Below are 21025 nucleotides of genomic sequence, written 5' to 3'. Positions count from 1 at the left end.
TTAGCATGAATCAAGCCTGAAACCTCTATGAAAGGCGTCCTAAGATCCAAAGAAAGGCTGGGAGTCAGTCTGGGCAGCCCGCTGTCTGGCACTAGAGACACCAGGCGCCACAGTGTAACAGCAGTCTCAGGTATGCCAGGCAGATACTACAACTTCTTCCCAGTTCTTCACTGGAGACTGGGAGAGGCCTATTTAGGAATAAGACACTACATACTGTATGATAAGATTTCTTCTTGAGTCTTATCCACAAATTATAGAACACCTATTGTAATTGTTTTCTATGTTTATCCAGTTTCTTTCATTTGTATTTTACAGTTCCTTGTCTTTTCCATGATCCACCATCTTCTTGTTGTGATTGTGGTTAATTTTCTTGAACTTGCCTCCCCCCCCACCACCACAACACGCACAGTTTTTTTTCTCTCCCTTAACGTTCCAGATGAATCGTACTGCCGTCATGTGTAAACACTTACGATAATTGCAAAATAATTTGAAAATTGAATAAGTGATCAAAACCAAACTGGGCTTTTCTCAGTGTGCCGGAGTACGAAACGACTGAGCAATTTCCAGTGTGGTGCATGTGGTCCTGTGGGAGCTGCAGTGGAGTTTGTGTACCTCTTCAACTGTGGCTTCCTACCTTGTTTGTTACACTTAAAGGCCACATGGCAATGTGATCATTTTAGAAATTCTAAAATGTCATGTATTTTTTTCTTAGGGATTTGTCCTCCTGTGGGTGAACTCTGTATTGTTCAAACACTGCAGTTTATCATGACAGATAGCTTTCGGTCTTTGTATTTCTCCCAGCAGTAAATTCTGAAAATCTGTATTTCAATACAGCCTTGTATATAGATATATCTAGAAATATAGATATTTCTCTATTCTTTATGCAATATTACATAAAAATGTCAATATTTAAGGTTTGTGACTTTTCCTTTTTCTATTCATTATTGTATATTGTATTGTTCTTTTTTTACTTCAAAAAGAGATTAGAAGACTTCCAAATTCTAGAAAGTGTTGTGAATGCTCAAACAATTGGTGGAAGAGATTATAATGAGACAGCCAGTCATTTGTAATAAATTCATAACAGTGAAAAATAATCATTGCTGTCTTAAATAACTGTGGCTTCAGTTTTGCCAAGAAATGGTTGTTTAGATGAAAAATGTACTGTAAAAATGTGATATAAACTCATAAATGTTTAAACAGCAAGAGATCTATTCACAGGAGAGAATAATTGTCTTGCTCTCCACCTTCGAAGTTATGTGACTATGCACAGCTGCATGAGCAATGTGATCTTTTCAGGGCGGACGTCCTTGTAATTACAGGGAATGCAAGTGCGTGACGAAAATACCACCAGGACACATCGATCTAAATAACAGCACCATGTATTAGTTATCCTTCTTATGTACGTTGTGCTGTCAACAAAAATCTCAAACAGGATTTACTGCGTACAGTGGCTTACTTTTTTATCAATGATGCAGCAAACATTAGTGAAACGGGTTCTTATCAAGCATCAATTATTGTTCTCCTTAATAGAATGGGTTACGTTTGTATCCAATAGAAAGACAAAACGCACACGACCTTTAATTCTACTGCTACACAAGATTCCTAAACATGGTCATAAAGTAGATTCTTCTTTATCTCTGTAATCTTTCCATCTTGCTTTCAGGTTTCTATTCCACAACATCCTTATGAAAAAGACAAGCAGTTTGTCATTCCCATGCAGTGCGGTCAAAAATGAATTTTAGGCTGAACTGGGGATGATGAATTTCAGATGAGTGGTGGATGCAATAGAATAAAAAGTACATTGTACCTTGTCTGTATTTCGCAGATTGCTCTTTCTTATGAACCTATTATTAATAGAACTTTTATTTCTTGAGTGGACTATCTTCATTATCACACTGCACAATTATTTTAAACACGTTATCTGCTGTTATTGTGCTCACAGCTTCAATGTCAGCTTTACGGTTACAGTATGAGATTACACAATTAAGGGGTAAATACTTTTTTGATTCCACTAATATGTCAAGAATCCATATAAGTATCTTAATAGGAAAATTCTATAATTCTGAAGATAGAAGCCGTGTAGATCATACAGAAGGCATACATCCCTTTACCAACTCAAAGCACACATCAGTCCAAAACCGTAGTAATGGACAACAGCCCAGCAAGATCCTTTTTAGATTATTGTCAGTTTAAGATCTGAATAGAAAGAGATCAGTCACTCCCAATGTACTGTGTATACTGCTAGTACTGCCTACACTGTGACAGTATTTTATGAGTGTTTTTCAAGAAGCTCAAAGCACTACACAATAGCACACACAATTGCACAACAGAGACAGATCAGAGAAAACATACAGCTGATTGACTTAGTGAAATAGTGAGATTTAATTACACATTAAAAGCTTTAGGAAAAATGTCTTAAGTTTTAATAACACACTGTCTTGTCAGTTCACCTTAAGAATGCTGTTTGTGAAATTCCACTCTTTACCTCAAATCTTAAGCTGCTTTTAGCGGACTTAAAGCTTCCTGGACAGTGCACCTCCAGGGAAGGAAAAGTGAACGCCTGTCAGATTTTAGTACAGTACGTCACGTTCACGCTATATACGTGTTTCTATCCAAGGTTTTAATTTCAAGTCTGGGATGATTGTAAACATTTTCTAACTTTGCCCATTCCAGTTAATGGCTTAGGTGTGAAAGCTTTCTAAAATATTAAAAAATATATAATAATAGTAATAAAAAGTAAAAATGTGCGAACAGTCCATTTTACAAGGTGAACTAAAAATACTAAGCCTTTTTTTGCCTGTTTTTAATTATAAATGGTCACCGTTTAAAGAGCACTGTAGTATTAAATTGTTTCATTGCCGAGGACCTTTCATTTAATGGAGCTATGTGTTAAAAAATGCTTTGTTATAAACTGGTGAGGAATGAACAAATTCTGCACTCTCTTTCAGATGCCTCGTCACTGCTCTGAACAGCAGGATCAACGCGCACGGGTTTCTGCGCAGGACAATCACCGGCAGTCCGCCAGTATCCCGTCAGCCTCACAACAGGGGGAAGAAAACAACAGCGGCTGCGTCTCGTCGCTCGAGGAGAGGATCGCAGATATGTCTGAAAAGAAGCAAACGGTAGATTTGGGGTTGTTGGAGGAGGACGACGAGTTTGAGGAATTCCCAGCTGAAGGTAACATGGTGTTCGTACGAATTTTACACAGTATCCCGTCTCAGTCGAAACTGGTCGCCTGGAAGCGCTGAGGCCTGATCGTGACTTGACGGTTTGCTTGCAATGAATGGGCTCGAGGGGAAAGCTGTGGAGATAGGCCGTGCTGTTCAAAATTAAGCAGCTTTTTAGACACAGGCCCGTATTTTAATAATGGAAAAAAAAACAGTACAGTACACATCGAGTAAATGTACATGTTTTACACGATCAGAGTTGGACAAGGTGGTTGATAGGTGTGAACGAGGGTGATGTGTCGACAGGCCATTTATTCCGTAATAATCGCTAAAAACGGATTCAGGCAGAATGTTCTGACAAAATATTCAGTACTTTTGCCCTTTTCTGCGTCTGAGAAAGCCTGAGAAAATCTGCAGCAGCCCAGCTGTGGTTTTGTAGTATCCTTTACCTGTTTCTGAGGCAGCTTGTTTCTTGGCATAGACACTGGGCAGGCTGTGGAATTGGTTTCCCAATGAAACCAAGAACTGAAATAAAACATAATTCCGTGTTTTGCTGAAGACAGTAAGTTACCTTGAACACAGAGGAGGGGCTTGTTTCCCATTCTAACTCCGTATTGTGCATGACAACGCCTTGCCTCCCAAGCCCATCCTTTTGATTATTATTTTTGTAAGGTGGTAGCAAGGGCTTTTGTCGTGTTGGAATATCCTTAGCCTTGCGTATTTATACTTACTCTTTAACTACGAGTCCTGCTACACGACAATTTGATATTAAGGAAGAACTGATATAATTTAACGAGGCTGGTTGCTTGGGAAATGTTCTACTAACAAGAATTTAAATGTCGATAGTCTGTGCTACCCAGGTCAGAACTGAAACTTCGGCCTTCGGGAGTTGTATTCACTGAGGCCAAGGCTTTTTAAAAATGAGCCTGGGTAGAATATTGTTTAGAAAGAAACAGAAACGTCCGGTTCTGGATGTTTCTGCGCAATTAACACTTTCAATCGACCTGCATGCCTTTTTCACTTGATGTTGCTTGCAGACCAGTGGGTGCTGAAGACAGTTTGCGTTTTTTGTTACAGATTGGACTGGGCTGGATGAAGATGAGGATGCACACGTGTGGGAAGACAACTGGGATGATGACAATGTAGAGGACGACTTTTCAAATCAGCTGAGGTACATCTGCACTGTCACTTTCCCTTGTCTGCAAGATGGCTGGGCAGTGTGAATCGGTCAGCTGTGGCATTCACCCCTCACTGCTGAGTTTACACCACGGCACAACACCTTCAGTATTGCTGTGTCTTTCACATTTTGTATTGGCAGACCACTGCTTTTGCAAAGTAGATTTTCAGTGGATGGTCTACTTCATTGTAAGTAACGATTATGAATGTGAAAACAGATTTTGTTTCATACACATGATTAGCAGTTATTATAATAATTGTTTTGCCTTTGTCTGAGCTGTGTAAAACTAATATTAAAGTTTGCTCTAAAAACTTATGCCAGAGTCAGGGTTGTAAGATGTTTTGCCAATGAGAGGAGGCTATTCATCCCATCTAGCTGCTAGTTAGTTGCGAATTGACTGAAGGATTTCATCCAGTCTTTTCTTGAGAGTAGTCAGGACATCAGCTTCACAGCCTAGCTGAACAGCTTTCATATATCCCCTCCAAATACCTGTGTAAAAAAGTGTTGTTTGTTCCCAGTTTTAAATGCACTTCCACATAATGATGTTAGTGTAAGCATTATTTTAATCTTGCTTACCAGTTTGAAAATGGTTACAAAATGTCCTGTGCTTTGATTAACATGGACGTTTAACATTTAATCAAATGTATGCACGCTGTAGTTGAATTAAAACAGAAGAATAACTTAATTTGCATTATTTAAAAAAATGTTGGTAGTATCTTTCAACAAAATTTCAAAATCAGGGTTAAGCAAATACAAATCTAATATCAATAAAATTAACTTTAAATTATTGTCTTTAGCTTGAAAATTATGTACAGTGTAAATTGTTTCCTGAAAGCTGGACCCCATGAAGATCTGATGATTTAAATCCTCTTCTTTGTGGTTAACATTTTTAATCTAAAGAATATAATTATTAGTTATTGTGTGCAACATAACCCACATAAATATGAAAACAGTTACAAGTTGAGCAAAATACTGGTTGTACATACATTTAACATAAATCTCAAAACCTCTTCATGTAGTTGCTTTGGGGGGGATTACAAGACCAGTTACAAACAATTGGACTCTAGGTGGTCTAAAACCACAATGATTCTTCAATGAATAGCCAAGTTATCCCTTAAATTACATGGTTGGTGTTTTCATGAAAACTGTCTCTCCTCCTCATAATCAGCGGTTAACACAAACATTGAGGGTTGACCACATCGAGGATTTATTAAGTACAAGTAAACTACCTTGCTTTAAATTCCTCTATGTAAATACTTTTTCATTTGTAACTTCTCTAGAAACTTACAAACATACTGGAAAAAAACATTCTGTAAATTATGTTTATGCAATTATTCCAGGGGATTGTGGCCTATAGAACATTTTATATTTAGTTTATAGGCTTTATAGTACATTCTCAAATCAAGGCTGCCATTGTTATTAGCGTGGAGAATGTTTGAAATATAATTGCACACAATAAAACTTGCCTTGCTAAAGGTTTTATTTCTTACGAGGCACAGTCTCTGAAAATATGGTACCTATACTTGCAATCACGCAGATATTTATTGTAGAATCCTGTTGCAGTGTTGTCTGTCAAATGCAGTGCATTTGAATGTCATATAACACTACGAAGGCTACAAAAATGTATGTTTTGACTTGGAATTGACAGTTTTTCTAATGATTTGTCATATACAAAATGGATATAAGAATTTGTGAAAAGGCTAAACATTTTCTTCAGTAAAACGTTAGGAGAAATGAGCCTGTTATAAAGCATGCCAGCTTTGGATGAATGCTTCTCAAAGTAAAGGTACGTCTTGCAGGCTCAGAGGTGTCTTGTAAACCATTTTTTTTAAGATGCAGTGAAGATGGCTGTGGTATTTCCTGCCTGAGGATCTCGTGGTCTTATTAACATCTCTCAAGCCCATAAATGTCAAGTCTGTACAGGAAATCTCCACACAGCAATGTTGACAACTGCAGATTGTCTGTATTGCCACCATCTCATAGCACTGACTCATACGTTGATTTACATGGAAGAGCTTGTTTTTAGTTAAGCACTTTCAGTGTTTTCAATTTTGTCTTAATGGGATTAATAATTTAAATGCTACTACAATTGTATTGCCATAAATACAGGATTTTTGCTGTTCATTAACATGGAGCAATAGTGAAATACCAGTTTTTAGAAGCTTCTCAAATTATTTTCCACTGTAATTGATTGAACTCTGTCCTGCTTTGTAGTAGCATCATTTTAATGCTTCCTTAACAGTTTTTTTCCCCTATTCTACAGGGCTGAACTAGAAAAACATGGCTACAAAATGGAGACGTAGTTAGTCGTCAATCGGAATTATGCCTATGGACTTTAATGGAATTTATACTGCTGTTGCAAAGTACACAGTGAAGACTGATAAATCAACTCCATTTACTATTACATTATTCTTTGTTAAATAAAGTATTTTGAAAAAAAACTTATTGTAGGAATTTTCTTTCATGCTTTTAAATTGGAAATTGCTTTCAAAACCTAAGTGTTTTGTGCATTTGTACAGACTTAAATTGCTTAAAATGCTTGACAATCTGTCTTTGGGTCTTAAATGAGTGAAGGTATTCGTTTTAATCACAGATTGGTCCAGATGTGAGTGTGGGTCTGGGTCGTGTCATTAACCGACTGCGACGGAGATCAGAAGGCCTGGCCTATCTCAGCAGATCAACTCCTGTGACTTCCTGGGCACCTGCAGGCTTGCAGTTACTTTACAGAGAGATGTGCCTCCCGCCTACAGCGTTTTCACAGATGTTTGGCCCTTCCCAATCTCCCAGTGCAGTACACTGTTGAAGCCCACAGCCAACAATTAAAGAAACAGATGGCGGTTTCATATTTTGGTGGATGTTAGTGAGAACATTTTTTAAATCATAAAGACCAGTAATTTGTATTATTTTGGTGATTTGTTTTAGAACATCCATCCATTCATCCTTCCTTTATCCAATTCAGAGTAACGGGTGCCGGAGCCTCTCTGGGCAAGCAATGGGCACAAGTCAGGATACACCCTGGACGGGATGCCAGTTCATGACACTAGACACACACTCACCTGGGCCAATTTTCCCAGATCCCAGTTAACCTACCAGTATGTCTTTGGACTGTGGGAGGAAACCCATGCAAACATGGGGAGAACATAAAGAGTTTACACAGATAGAACCCAAGTTTACTGCTGGTTTCTGACTTCTTGGGTTGATTAATACTTTATCAGTTTGGATGGAAATGCAGTTTTATTACTGTATTGCATGAAAAATTATCTGGGTGTTATTGGGACTCTTGCTCTGCTTGTCTAAGAATGAAATATGGGTACAAGCCTTTATTCCATTAGACTATTAGACTACTGTAAAACCTTGTCTTCTGAGGTACTACATAGGCTTTGGTAGGTGGTCAATTTTTTTAAAATAAAAGTACTCAGCATCAATTCAAATTCCAAACTTTGTAAGTTTGTGGTTTTAAGGCCTGGGGTTTTCTTGATCGTAAGACCTTCAAGGATGTAAAGAAGTTTATGCTGTTCGGACACTAGTGAGTTCCACTCATGGCTTTTCTTACACATCTGATAATCTGTTAGTTGCTTCTCTCAAATGTATTCTGTGCCTTCTGTCACTCCAGTTCACTTGCCTACAGTTAAACTAATGGTACTGTATATAAAAACCTTTGGACCAAGTAGAAGCAAATCAGAACATGAATTAAAAGTATAGGCACTTGCATATCGGGCTCTCCCATTCATTTGAATTATACTGTTGAATACTATTGAACTAATCTAATCTTGAATCTAACTAATCTCACAGAGTTGTCATTCCTTTTTCTCAAGGTATTGTATTTGTATTCAGGGGTCCTTTATTATACACGTGCATATTTTCAGGTCAGTACTAAAGATCGAGTTCCATGTGTGAAGAAAATCAGCGCTATAATGCAACTCTTGTCGACTAGAATTTGGGATATAAATTTACATATATATAAACGGTTCCTAATTGTGTTGCCGGCAGGCTGTGAAATTTGTTGAAAAGAGCAAAAATAACAAGGGAAAAAAGGTGCATTTTATGTAGGTTATAGTGTTTAGCACTTTGTTTCTAGGTGACTGCATGTCCCTTAATACAACCTGGAAGAGAATGTCTCTTGAGGCCCTGTGTAACTTGAGTACTTTTATTACAGCTTCAGTAATAGCACAAAAAGGACAGAAGCTGTCATACTGGTAAGGTGCTGAGCAAGGGTGTCACTGCTATCAGTTGCCCAGGAGCAATTACTGTCATCATGAAAGAATGATTCTCATGCTTCCAACCATCAGAAAACCTTTCACAAACATTGTGTTCAAGTGTGCTCGCTGATGGTTAAAACAGCAGCGAATGTTAAGTTCAGTTTTTAAAATCTTTACTTCACTGTTAAATATCACAAAATGGAAAACAAATTTGTGGTTCACTTCTGATGAGATGTTTTTTTTCCCAGGGAATCATTCTTCTCTAGTCTAAGTAGAATGTAAGGCGTGGTGGCCAAGTGGGAAGGTGTTGGTCTCGTAAACTGAAGATCACGGGTTCGAACCCCGTCACGTGCCTGTTTTTGGGCGGTGCGGTGGCTCTGTGGCTCAGGATCCGTGCCTGTGGCTGGAAGGTTGCCGGTTTGTATCCCGCTGCCGGCAGAGGAATCCTACTCCGTTGTGCCCCTGAGCAAGACCCTTCACCCCAACTGCTCCAGGGGTGCTGTATAAATGGCTGACCCTGCGCTCTGACCCCAGGCTTCTCTCTCCCTGACTGTGTGTCTCATGGAGAGCAAGCTGGGGTATGAGAAAAGACAAATTCCTAATACAAGAAATTGTAAATGGCCAAAAAAGTATATTATACAGTATGTATAATATAAATACATACATATAACTCTTCTGTTCCAAAAATATCTATTTTGACTGAACTTGTCTTATGTGCTTGTCTCCCTTTCATTTGGATCAGTCTCAGGATGTTCTGCCTTAGAGATAAAATATTAATAGTTACATGTGTAAGAGTTTAAAGTTATTTTACCACTGGTTATTCAGATTTTTCTATTGTGTATATAGAAAATGTTCTACTGATTTATGTTTAGTCTTTTTCTGTATTGAAATATTTTGTGAAAAAAAACAAAAGTCTTTGTCAAAGATCTCCAAAATGATTAACACCCCGCCAGCTGAGATTTATAACGTTGCTCATGATTTCTCACTGTTTCAACGTTTTAGGGGGATGTTGAAAGAATAGCGCAGTTTATGTAGGGCTTAGCTGAATTTACACACCTGGAATTCCTTTGCAGGCCTATCCAAAAAGGGGGCTTTGCATGTTTTTTCTTGGGACCCTGGAAAATAGACGGTTGTTTCCTTTCAGCAGACACATCCAGGGTTTCCTTGAGCAGTTGAGGCCTTGGAGGAGTTTCTGCCAGGAGACTAGGCAGTGCCACCATTGTAAGACAAAGGCCCTCTCAGCAGGTAGCTCCGATCTGTCCTGCCCAGACCTGCCTTCTCTCTTGTGGAGGCCTGGGCATTCTTAGAATTCACAGCAGGTACTCCTGGAGTGCTGAGAGACAATTCGCTGAGCCATACTCCCGGCAAATTATTGTGCTGGATTTAGGCTTTCAGCCCCTTCACTTAATGAGTTGAAATCGATGCCACTGAAGGATCTTTACAGCAGGAGAGCTTCCTTGAGCAGCCATGCATCCTTCCTCCAGTTGTGTTTTTGTTGTGGTTTTTTTTTTCCCATTACAAATACTCGTCAAGGTGAAGCGGCATTTCAGTTGTGGCACTAGTGAAATGATCTACTGTACTGATGATAAACGTGATCTTCAAATCTTAAGTGTGCCCCCATTCAGTACCTCCTATTCTTCTTTTATGAAAGAAGGAAGATAGTTGAAGTGTAACTGATATTTATCAGGATACATGAATGAAGACAATTGAGGATGTAGTCTATTTTTACAGGGTGACACAGAAGACGACCAGTTTGAGTGTATCCAGCCTTAGACCAAATCACATGTTATTGGTGGCGTCGGTTTTTCTTTTGGATGCTTGTAGCTCTTTCATCATTGTGGCTTTCTATAAACCTTGAGGTTAAAACTCTTCTCTCAGCAGCGTTTACCACAGATGCATCATCTGCAAATACGATCTACAACACATAACCTTTACTCGTTTCCTCTGATATGTTGATTACTGAAGCCTTTCTTTGTTACACACAGTTACACTTAGAAACCAAATATGATGTTCATGAGATGTATTTCTTCTTTGTACTGTAATTTAATGTCGTTTTATGATCAGAGTTGCTGCTGACCCTTCTTTAAATGGAGTTAAAAAACATCTCATTCCTGTTTGAGACAGTGATGTTTTAAAAAACAGAAATTGCTAACTTTCAATCATATGGGACTGGCATTAAACCATCGGAAAAAAAGGTGCTATTTAAATCGAAGAATTTAATTTCTTGATAAAAAAAACTTTTCACTTCATAATATTTTAGCTTGCTTACTTTATAATTCAATGCTGCAGATTTATTATATAAGGGTATTTCATTTCAAATTGCAATATGGATGGGAATAGAGATGCAGTCACATTATCCTTGCAAATGCAGTAGGATGGTATATTTCATTTCAGAGTTGTATCAATGAATGATCAGCAATGTGTTTAGAAAGGACTGGTCTTTTAAATACTGCCAGAAAGAGTTTCAGTTTGCAAAGGTTCACAGTATCTGCATATGCTGAAAAAATGCATGACCTCAGTTTGAGGTTGTGATTTATTTAAACTCTTACAGCTTTTTAGCATATAACAAACAACCGACATAAATCACCTCTCGGATGTGTGTATGCAAAAGGATTCATGTCCTTTTTATAATTGATAGGCTAACTAAAATAGTGCAGAATTCATGTGATGCATTTTGCTTTTAAACCTTGATTCCTGCGTTTCCATTGTCATTGATTCTAGGCAGTGAAAAGCTGCAGAACGTGGCATCATGCTGAAGAAGCTCTGATCTTCCACAGTGCTTTAGTGGCCTGCAGAGCAAAGCCTTTGGGAACCTTACTGTCCCAATGTGACCTATAATTAAGGGGGGAGAAAGATTGCCAGCAGAGAAAACAGGTTTGGCAATTGCTCGCCTCAGAACACCAGGCTGCACGGCTCTAACACTAGCTTCTGTGTGAAGCTGCTGTTGAGGTCTAAAAGCAGCTGTTTAAATAGGGAGCTGCCCTAGGGAAATGCTCACAAATACCTGTGTAGTGTGGATTCTCTCCGTCTCTGTCTGAGCACAAAAAAACTGATCAAATCCTCGTAGACTCAGAAAATAGGTGCTGTGTGGTAGGTCATTATTTTAATTGTCGGAAAATTGTTGAAGTGTGTAAATCCATAAGTGGTGGAAATGAGAGTGACGACATAGAAGAATGTCTGCGCCATTTGTTTATGCCAAAGGCTTGCTGTGCTCCAGCAGTTCAGGTCACCTGTTTTCTGCAGCAGAAGATTAGCCTCGTGTGTGAGAGTAGTAAGGTGTTTGTTTGCCACCTGTGTCACTCGTGGTATTTGGTTTCACAATCCTCTGGATAAAGACAGTCATCAGTCTTGAATAAGGTTACCTGCAGTGGGGCTACAGTGCTCTCAGGTCACACTGTGACCCAGAGATGGAGTTGATTTACATACTCAGTTTTGTAACTTACATTCATGAAATGCATTTGTGACCTGGGCATATGTGTTATGAGTGCAATGACTTACGAAAAGCAATAAACATAAGTGTTTATATTCTTAAATGATACAGAATTGCCACACTAGTACAGCTAATCTCTATTCAGAATTACTGCTTTTAGAATTAAAAAATCAAACAGTAAGGGAATCAGATACAAGTGGGATAAAAGAAGACATGAAGCATCTGATCCCAATCCTTGCAGACAGGAAACATGAGGTCCTTTTCCAAGCGTGCACAAAGTTTTGCCAAAGATGAGTTCTAGCCCTGAGTAAAACTGCATTTACTCCCTCCTGAGACGCAAAGCATCCGTTTCTCTTTTTCCTGGGATAATGAGTTCAAGAACTAACTGCCTGCAAGTGAAAAGTGCCTTTAGAATTTTTTATTGTACAGAAAGTAAAATATAAGACTGTAATGTCCCATGAAGAACATTGCAAAACACTACATTTGGTATTTCGTATATAATATGCACCTTGTAGGTGTGTAAAACTCAAAGTACACTACAGAGAGAATTACTGATGACATCCACACAATTGGCAGATGCATTCAGCAGAGATATATAGGGTGGACAGGTAGAAAATGAAATCAGTGAAGCTGAGCGTACATGGTGCATTGGTCATAAATTACAGGGTGATAATGTTCTTCCAGATAGGGCTTTCCAGTGCTGGTTTTATCCAGATACTGCTTGGCAGCATGAAACCTCAGCTCACACAACCACAACAAGCAATTCCTCAAGTCAAGAAAGACGCTGTCATTGTCAAGAAGCGTACAGCTGCTCCAATAATAGAACTAATTGCAGATTTCTTTGTGGGACTAAATTAGTGATAAAAACAGTTACAATACCAAAATCCAGAGTAACATGACTCACAGGGTAACTGCTGCCAGTGAGGCCCCTCCACACCACCCACAGCTCTGCATCCCACACCTGCACTTTCTGAAAAGTAAACATGTATAATAAGGTGTAATTACTTAAAAAATAATAACAAGTGCTCCCAATGTGGTAACGTCATGCTTGTTTATTTTGATAGGGAATAATAAGTGAGAAAGGCTGACAAGAATACGGCGTTTTCTTCACCAGGCGCTCAGCACACGGTGGTGTCAATGGACTTCCTTATTTCTCCACGCTCTACTGCTCTCCGAACCAGGATGATGGCCATGATAATAACGAAGCACGCTCATTGATGGTGAAATTCAACAGGAAGGGAATGTTTTATGTCCTTCAAAGTGACTCCAGTTGTTTCAATTTGCATTTTCCCCCATATAAATTCAAAAATATCATTTAAATAACTTGAATATTCCCTCACTTGGCAGGCCCTTTGAAATGCAAACATGCCAGGCTTAGCTGATTTATTTTCATTTGAATGTTATTTAAAAAGATCTTTGCTTTCAAATACAGTAACAGATACAGACAGGGGGTAAAGATGATCAGCTGTCTACAGTCATTGTAATACACATTAACATTAATTTTGCTACATTTTATATATTAAATATCTTTACAAAACAATGATCAATGTAGCCATAAACAATTCATTTCAAAGAACAGTTATTGTTAGATTTGGAAAATTAATTAAACTTCCCCTCTCTTTGTAGTCTTGCACTGACAAAACCACCCTTTCAAGTAACAACAACTACAAATAATAATAAAAGCTGCTGACTTTTATTTTTACAAAAATAAAAATAAAGTCGGATTCTAAATTAAGCACAATGTTTCAATAAGTGATCAGACTCGGGACTGACAACAAGCAGGAGTCATCCCATCTAGCCCTCATTTGGCAGTTAGTAGGTAATTGACCTGAGGATTCAGCTGTGTTTTGAATGAAACCAGGGTTTGGCTGCAAAAACATGGATGAGTGGATTGTTCCAGGCTCCCAAACCCCTTTGGTTAAAGAAGTGCCTCTTGGTTTTAGATTTAAATGCACTTTCCTGTAAATTGTACTATATAATACTACAAAATACAGTATTTACTAATCCTCCTATTTTGCTGTTGTCCACAAACATTAGTGGTTTACTAACTATATCAGAATGAAGATTATAAATATATAAATTAGGGGTAACAATAGTCCTAGCCTTATTAAAAGCCTTCTTAAAAATTACATACATTTATAATATAATATTTCTCCATATCGTGCTCTGTGCATGTCCATTACTGTTGTTGCTTGTTGAAAGAACTCAAGTTAATGAAGCAAAACATTTTCTAGTCCAAATTGGCTGTCCAAGGGATCTTATTTCAGTATGGGTCATCCTTTAGTTTAGTGCCGTTTTGATGACCTCTGCATAACGGAAGCCAGACATATTTTGATTTTGTATTGGTTCAGTTTTGTCACCCTTTTATGGATAGGCCCTGCATTCTCCATCACAAACTAAAAAGGTTGCCTTGTGTTTTCTACAGATTGTAATTTCCATGAATACTTGTGCATGACATGCAAGATAAAAATTATAATAATTCTGACGTGTACAACAAAAATTGTCTTGCAAAATAGTCAGCCTTTGCCTACTGGAAGGCTTGTTAGACCTATGAAGGTGGCTGAAGACCTGAGTAATTTGCTTTGATACAGGTTTTCAGACTAGTTTTGATGAATACCACATTAATGCAAGCTCTGCTATTATAACAACAGAAGAAGTAAGAGAAAGTCATGTCTTTGAAGATAATATCCTAACAAAAGCACACATTAGCTTATTAGTGCCACCTACTGAACTCTTCCTGATGAAGTGAGGCATGATAAAAGCCTCTGGTTAAAATGGACACTAAAGCTGTGTAATCCTTTCTGTCAGCTTTAGATTTGCATGTTCTCCTGCAGGTCCGATAGTAATACCATGTTTTCTAACTTTTTTCAGTTTTCAAAACTGTAAAAAAAAGCAGGTAGCAAAAAAAAAGGTAGCAGGTTTAGAAAAAAGACTCATCATTATCTTTTAGAAAGGCTGTTTTCTCCCATAAATTCAATCAATAAGACTAGATATTATTAACTAAAATATATTCAGGGTCAGAAACTGATCTTTTGGTATCTTTGTTAACAATTCTGGACAACCTACAAATAACTATTTACTGTAGAAACCACATAATTATTTAAATAATGGTAGTGCTAAATTACAAATACTATGTTAGCAGTAATTGTGGCTAAAGATCCATTAAACCTGACATACGAGAAAATCTGTTTTGCACAAGAAATCTTTCTTCATGAAGAGACAAGATAGGAAGTGTCCATAGTTATAAGTAATATTTTCAATATGCACCCTGCTGGGTCTCTTAAATCAACCAGATATATATTGGTACTTGATAATTACAGTTTGTCCATTAGTCTTCTTTGCTAATTAAGAAATAAGTATGAATATCAAATCATTCCACTGCAGATGATACACTGGGCTGTTAAGAATAAATTAAGAGAATAATTTCACAGCTTCAGCACAGCTTCATGGAGCAATTATCCACTCTTGATGTCACGAATTATAACTGGTCTAATAGTTATACTGTATTTACTTTACCTTCTTATTTGTACATGCATTCTTGCATGAACTGTACATTGAATGACCCCTGAGTTGTTGATGATATTACAGGTGTAGACTGAAGGGGTGTGTTTTGAAGAGACTCTGGAGATTGGTGGAAGTGGTGTCATGCTGATGTTTATAGGTGTCTTATTCCCCTGCAGGGGTGTAAAGCCAGTCGGAGGTGGCCGATAAATACGAGGCTCAGTGAAGCCAGCCTTGCATGGAGGCTCAGAAGAAAAGAGGGAGGAAATCAGCAGTGAAATGCAAACAGGAGCACACCAGCAGAAACCAGAGTAGAGCATTTAAAACTGAGAACAGGAAACAAATATTTACACTATGGGTTGTGGGTGTCTGGAACAACCTCTCATGTTCTTGAGAAGAGAGTTCTGCCTGGAGATGGGAATTAGAAAATGCTTTCTTAGAATATAACTTCTTAAAACTTTAATCATAACACTTACTTATTATAACCTGTGTTTAAAAAGTAAATCAGTAGGCTAAGTGTAAGATATTACAGATTGAACGTGTTCACAAAACGTATAACTTTAGCATAACCACACACAGAAAGTATTTACTGTACTGTAAATTCAGTAGGAATGCACTGAATCAAGTATGTTCCGTTTCTCTTCCATTTGTATTATTGTAAGTGCTCAAAACTAAGGGGATGTAAGAGCTACAGGCAGTTTGCATTTCTAAGACAAAATGGAAATGTATAGAAACAAAACAAAGGAGGCCATTTCTACAACGATCCATCTGTTTTGTAACCATTTCTGCCTATCCCAGCAAGCAACGGGCACATGGCAGGGTACAGCCTGGACAGGACACCAGTCCATTCCAGGATAGAGACAGGCATGCACACACTCACACCAGGGCCAGTTTTCCCAGAAACATATTAGGTATGGGAGGAAACTGGAGCACCTGATAAAAACCCCTGCAAACACAGAGAGAACATTCAAACTCCATGCAGACAGACCCCAGGGCCCCAGCACTGCAAGGCAGCTAGCCACTACACCACTGTGCTGTGTACAGTTTTTTTTATTTCATTCCCTATTTATTTTGCAGAATATCCTGCATACTTGCTGTATTTTATATTCACAGATATTGAGCAGTCATCCACCATCCCTTATTAAAAAGCCATTTATTTTGTATAATGGATGAGGTCACAGCAACCTGGCCCACCCCAAAACTTGGAGTACAGAGAACAAAACAGGACTACTCCATAGAGGGGACCCTGGTCCTTCGCAGGACACACACAAGCGCGATTTGGAGATACCAATTATCCTAATCAGCACGTTTTTGAGAGATGGGACGAAACCACAGCACCCAGAGGTAATCCAAGCAAACATGTGGACACACACACACTCCCCACCGAATGGCATCCCAGTACGGAACTGGACGTAGGACACCGAGCGCTACGAGGCAGTGGCACTGCCCCTGTTGTCCAGCTCGCAGCCGTCATTACTTCTGTACGTTAAAAAACACTTGTCTTTGGTACGTTATGCACACAAAGGGAAACTGAGAGAAACATGTCCCAGGTTCATTTAAAAGTGAAAAAAGGAACACAAACTAATGGGCAATGTAAGTAAAGAAGAAGAAAAAGACAAATGTGCCGAATGCAGACCAACAATTTAGAGCAAAACAGAGCAAGGTTGGACCGAAAGACCATCCTGCGTGTGGACTCTCACAGGAAAGGGTTTGTCGTTTGTGAGGGGAAAATCAATAACTCTCCACACGGAAATTATCACCATCCGAAAAAGAGAGAGAGCTTGGCCTCATGTGCTTTTTCTACTGCCATTACAGCAATTTACTGTGGGATACTAGGCTAGGCAAAACCATGGCAAACACTGCAGGTATGAAAGGATGTAGACTATAGGAGACTGGTAAAATAAGGGGTGGGGAAAGCCTGGCTGTTTGCCATGGTAAACCTGCTTAGGTACGAATAGCATGTGATGCTCAGTAGTCTTTGCAACAAAAACATTTTCTGCATTAGAAATTATTGTTATCATGCATAGTGATTTTTTTTAAATTAATATTTTAAACTTATATTTTCTTTTTGAATAATATGTGTATTATTTTCCTTTAATGCTAAGCATTCAATTGAAACAAATGCACTGGTACAAATTGAGATTACCCAAAAATATTTACTGAGTTTTTACTGGGGGGTGATTTGTCTATCATGGCAGAGAACACACAGATTGTCATGCCTTCCTGTTGTTTTGCGGTTTTGGCACTGTAAATGTAACTGTTTGTTTCAAGGTGGCAAATTCTTTTAAAATGAGCATAACCAGGGGTCAATGTTTAGCTAAATGAAAAAGGAAATGTATAGTTTATTCTTACCACTGTGCCTGGACCTGGAAAAAAAATAAATGTGACTCAGGCAAACAAAGAACTGGTGTGTGTTTCAGAATTCTGGATCTGGATTCCTTCACAGAAATTTGGTGAAATTAAAAGTGACACAGGTTACTCAAGGGTCTTTGCTGAGAAATACTCTCGAGTCTGATGAAAGCTAAGAATCATTGGTTCCACTCGGTCACGTGCCTTTAGATTAAGAAGCAAGGAATGCACTACTTTTCCTTCTGTTCTTTTTTCCCTGCTGCTAGAATTTAATCCCGCAGTCCATCCGAAAGCAAGTTTCCCACATTTGTTAGGTCTTCCAGGTTGCTTTTACAGCATTGGCATAGTCTCGGTACTGGACTAAGACTGAGCTCCAAGACTGTCTATCAGATCTGTGGGTCTTCCAAAGGTGAAAACTGTACAGTATGTGGCTGTGTGGTGATCTTTTGTCTGTGAGCCAGAGGGCTGGATAAGTGAATAATCACAGATGTTGAACTGCTCTGTGTACAGGCTGTAGTGAACAGAAAAAAAAATTATTTTTTTTCAGATATTCAGAAACTGGTACACTCATGACCAGGATTATTGGAATGCTTGTAAAAATCTGTGACTTTTCCACAAAATGTTTGCAAGCCACAAGAGAGTAAACACCAGAAGAGGTGTAGAAAAACACAGACCATATAATGGTCTCATGTTTACAGTGTAGTTTGTGTTGGATGCTACAATATTTCAGGTCACAGACAATAGACAGTTATAAATGTTTAGGGAAGGGTGGAGATAAACCAAAGACAAAATCTTGTGTAAGATGACCACTGGAAATAATAGCCTGTACTGTATATCTGCAAAAGTGTATTACAAGGAATACCGTTCAGGGTTCGGATGTGTTTTAAGTGCTATGAATTACGGGAATGTTAATATTAATTAGCTCTGGTCATTTCAAAATGCTTGAAGGCAGAACTGTCTAAACAGTTTTATTGCACTTTATGTGCATGACATCAAAGTAAACAGCCACGGACAGTTGTTTCACCCTTATTCAGGCTCATCAGCATGACATGGGTATGGTGTATATACAGTATTTATTGAGAGAAGTGCTGGGAAAAGTTACTTTTAAAGTAATCCATTACAGTTACAAATTACTTGTGTGATAACTTTTAAAACTTAACAAGAACTTAGTTACAGTGGTGTAATTAGTATGTAGTGTGTACAGTTACGGTGTAAAGTACAGTTAATCTTAAAAGCAATTTTCCCCATATTCATATTAATTTAAAAAATAACTCCTTACACAAGCAACTTTTAACTTTAATTTTGTTTGTAGAAATAACTTTCTCCAATACTGATAGACACTAAAATACACATTTGTTGCATCAAAACCATTCAGCATATGGCTTACAAGGAACAACTTTAAGGATAAACAAAGCTTTCTTTTCAATAGGTGATATACATTACAACTATTGTTATTGTATATATCTGTAATAAATCACTACTGACATTAATCAGAAAAAAACTGATTAGAAATAACTGTACTTGTAGGGCATTTCAGGATGGGAAACAATAACCAAAAATATTTTTTTGGTTATTGTTTCTGTAAAACTTTCTGAAAAATAAATTTACAATGTTATTTAGAAAAACAAAAAGAACATGAACATTTGGAATATTAAAAAAGCTGCATTTTAAAAACACATTTGTGATGCTTTTGACAGGGAATGGTAGAGATTTCTATGTACCAGAACATTCTGTTCTTTATGAGAAAAAAGAAAAAGACAATTCATTTTCACGAGGCTCCAGAAAGGGTTGGATGAAACGTCATCCAAAAAGCAGGATGCATCAAATTTGAACAAGGTCAACAGCTAAATTTCCTCCCCTCTTATTGCGAAATTGTTTTTGGAGAGGAAACGAACAGGTGTGATAGTCACTGTTTCTGGCAGGAGCCGTGCAGATCAGTATGGAAGAAAAGACAACAGGAGCAGTTGTGTTTCCCTGTGGATCATGAGGACAGAGCAAGACAAAGGGCTCTCAGAGGACCACCTAGAGATGAGAGGCTGTCCTCCTCTACAGGGCAGAAGTTCGTAGCAGGACTGTACTTTGCTCGCTTGGAACTTTAAAGGTGGCGAAGGGATGAAGAGTATAACAATGAGCTCACTCTGAGCACAGCACTGCATCTCACCATCGTCACGCCTGCCTTCAGGATGAACTCGTGATGCAGGCAGGACCGCAGGGGGAAGGAAAAAAAATGTTGTGTTTTCAAATCCCAAGGACTCTTCTTTTTCAGAATTCAGGCACCCCTACTTAACCATGAGGTCAGTTTGGATTTTGTTGCTGTTCTTGTTGTTGTTGCTGAAATCACCATTACTGTATTGTAATAATGTTGGCTGATACTGCTTGCTTGTGTCAAAGATTCATTAATTTTCTGACTTTACTAATTTCACTATCAAAGTGTATACAGAGCATTTCTATCCAAAGTTAATTAATGCATAAAGCATGGAAACTGATAACGCCTAAAAGCCTTTTTATTATAACAAAGAGTGTAAAACATAGAGTTTAATCTAATGATACATATTCTCTTTGTGTAGGACACTTGTTTTAATAGCATCAATGCAAAAAAAGTAAAAACGCTAAGGTGTTTTTGGGAAGTTTATCTTTTGTTTACTTTTTGTAAATTTGGCTGCAGTATTCTGTCATGTATGGTAAACAGTGACATAAAAAATGGGGTCTTTCTGGACACATTTGAATTCCAGAATACTTTTCCTGATATGTACTTTGTGCTGGGTTTGTCTTCCGAATTATACACAGCGATAAGACCTTTGGTGTTTTCCTTGTACGATACAGACGTCTGCCTTTTCTCAGAATCAAGGTAGCATAAAGGTAATGTGAACTGACAGAGACCTGCAACCGCTATGTGAAATTCAAGGCTAAAACAGAAAAAATAAAATCTTAAAACTGTGAATGCCATTTAGGCAAAATTCTTACTTGATGATCCTTTTTCTTTTTTTACTTTTTATAGTTTCCATTTAATTCAAATATTATATAGATGCGATGTCTCCAGCTGCTTCACACAGTTGTAACTGTAGTGTGGTGGACTGAGTTACCATGGAAACAGAGGACTATAGCACATACCGAATTTCATGCATCACAACACACAGTGTTAAAGCATTGTGTTGAGGAGCCAATACACATCTTTCAATAGACTAAAATCACATGTGTATTA

The 21025-nt window shown here is 38.1% G+C and overlaps 1 protein-coding gene across 1 annotated transcript; it reads left to right on the top strand.

The window, feature by feature from the left end:
* The first annotated feature begins 3009 nt into the window (after window positions 1–3009).
* On the top strand, window positions 3010–6791 carry sem1 (SEM1 26S proteasome subunit). The gene is made up of 3 exons (XM_088929699.1): window positions 3010–3177; window positions 4245–4338; window positions 6608–6791. Exons 1-3 carry the CDS (start codon window positions 3102–3104, stop codon window positions 6645–6647), a joined length of 210 nt encoding a protein of 69 aa, XP_088785825.1. The 5' UTR covers window positions 3010–3101; the 3' UTR covers window positions 6648–6791.
* The last annotated feature ends 14234 nt before the right edge of the window (window positions 6792–21025 follow it).

The sequence above is a fragment of the Atractosteus spatula genome, chromosome 12, assembly GCF_055471065.1.
Source record: "Atractosteus spatula isolate fAtrSpa1 chromosome 12, fAtrSpa1.hap1, whole genome shotgun sequence".
NCBI classification, from domain to species: Eukaryota; Metazoa; Chordata; class Actinopteri; order Semionotiformes; family Lepisosteidae; genus Atractosteus; species Atractosteus spatula.
Note: the sequence above shows the minus strand (reverse complement) of the source record. Positions and strands in the feature narration are given on the sequence as shown.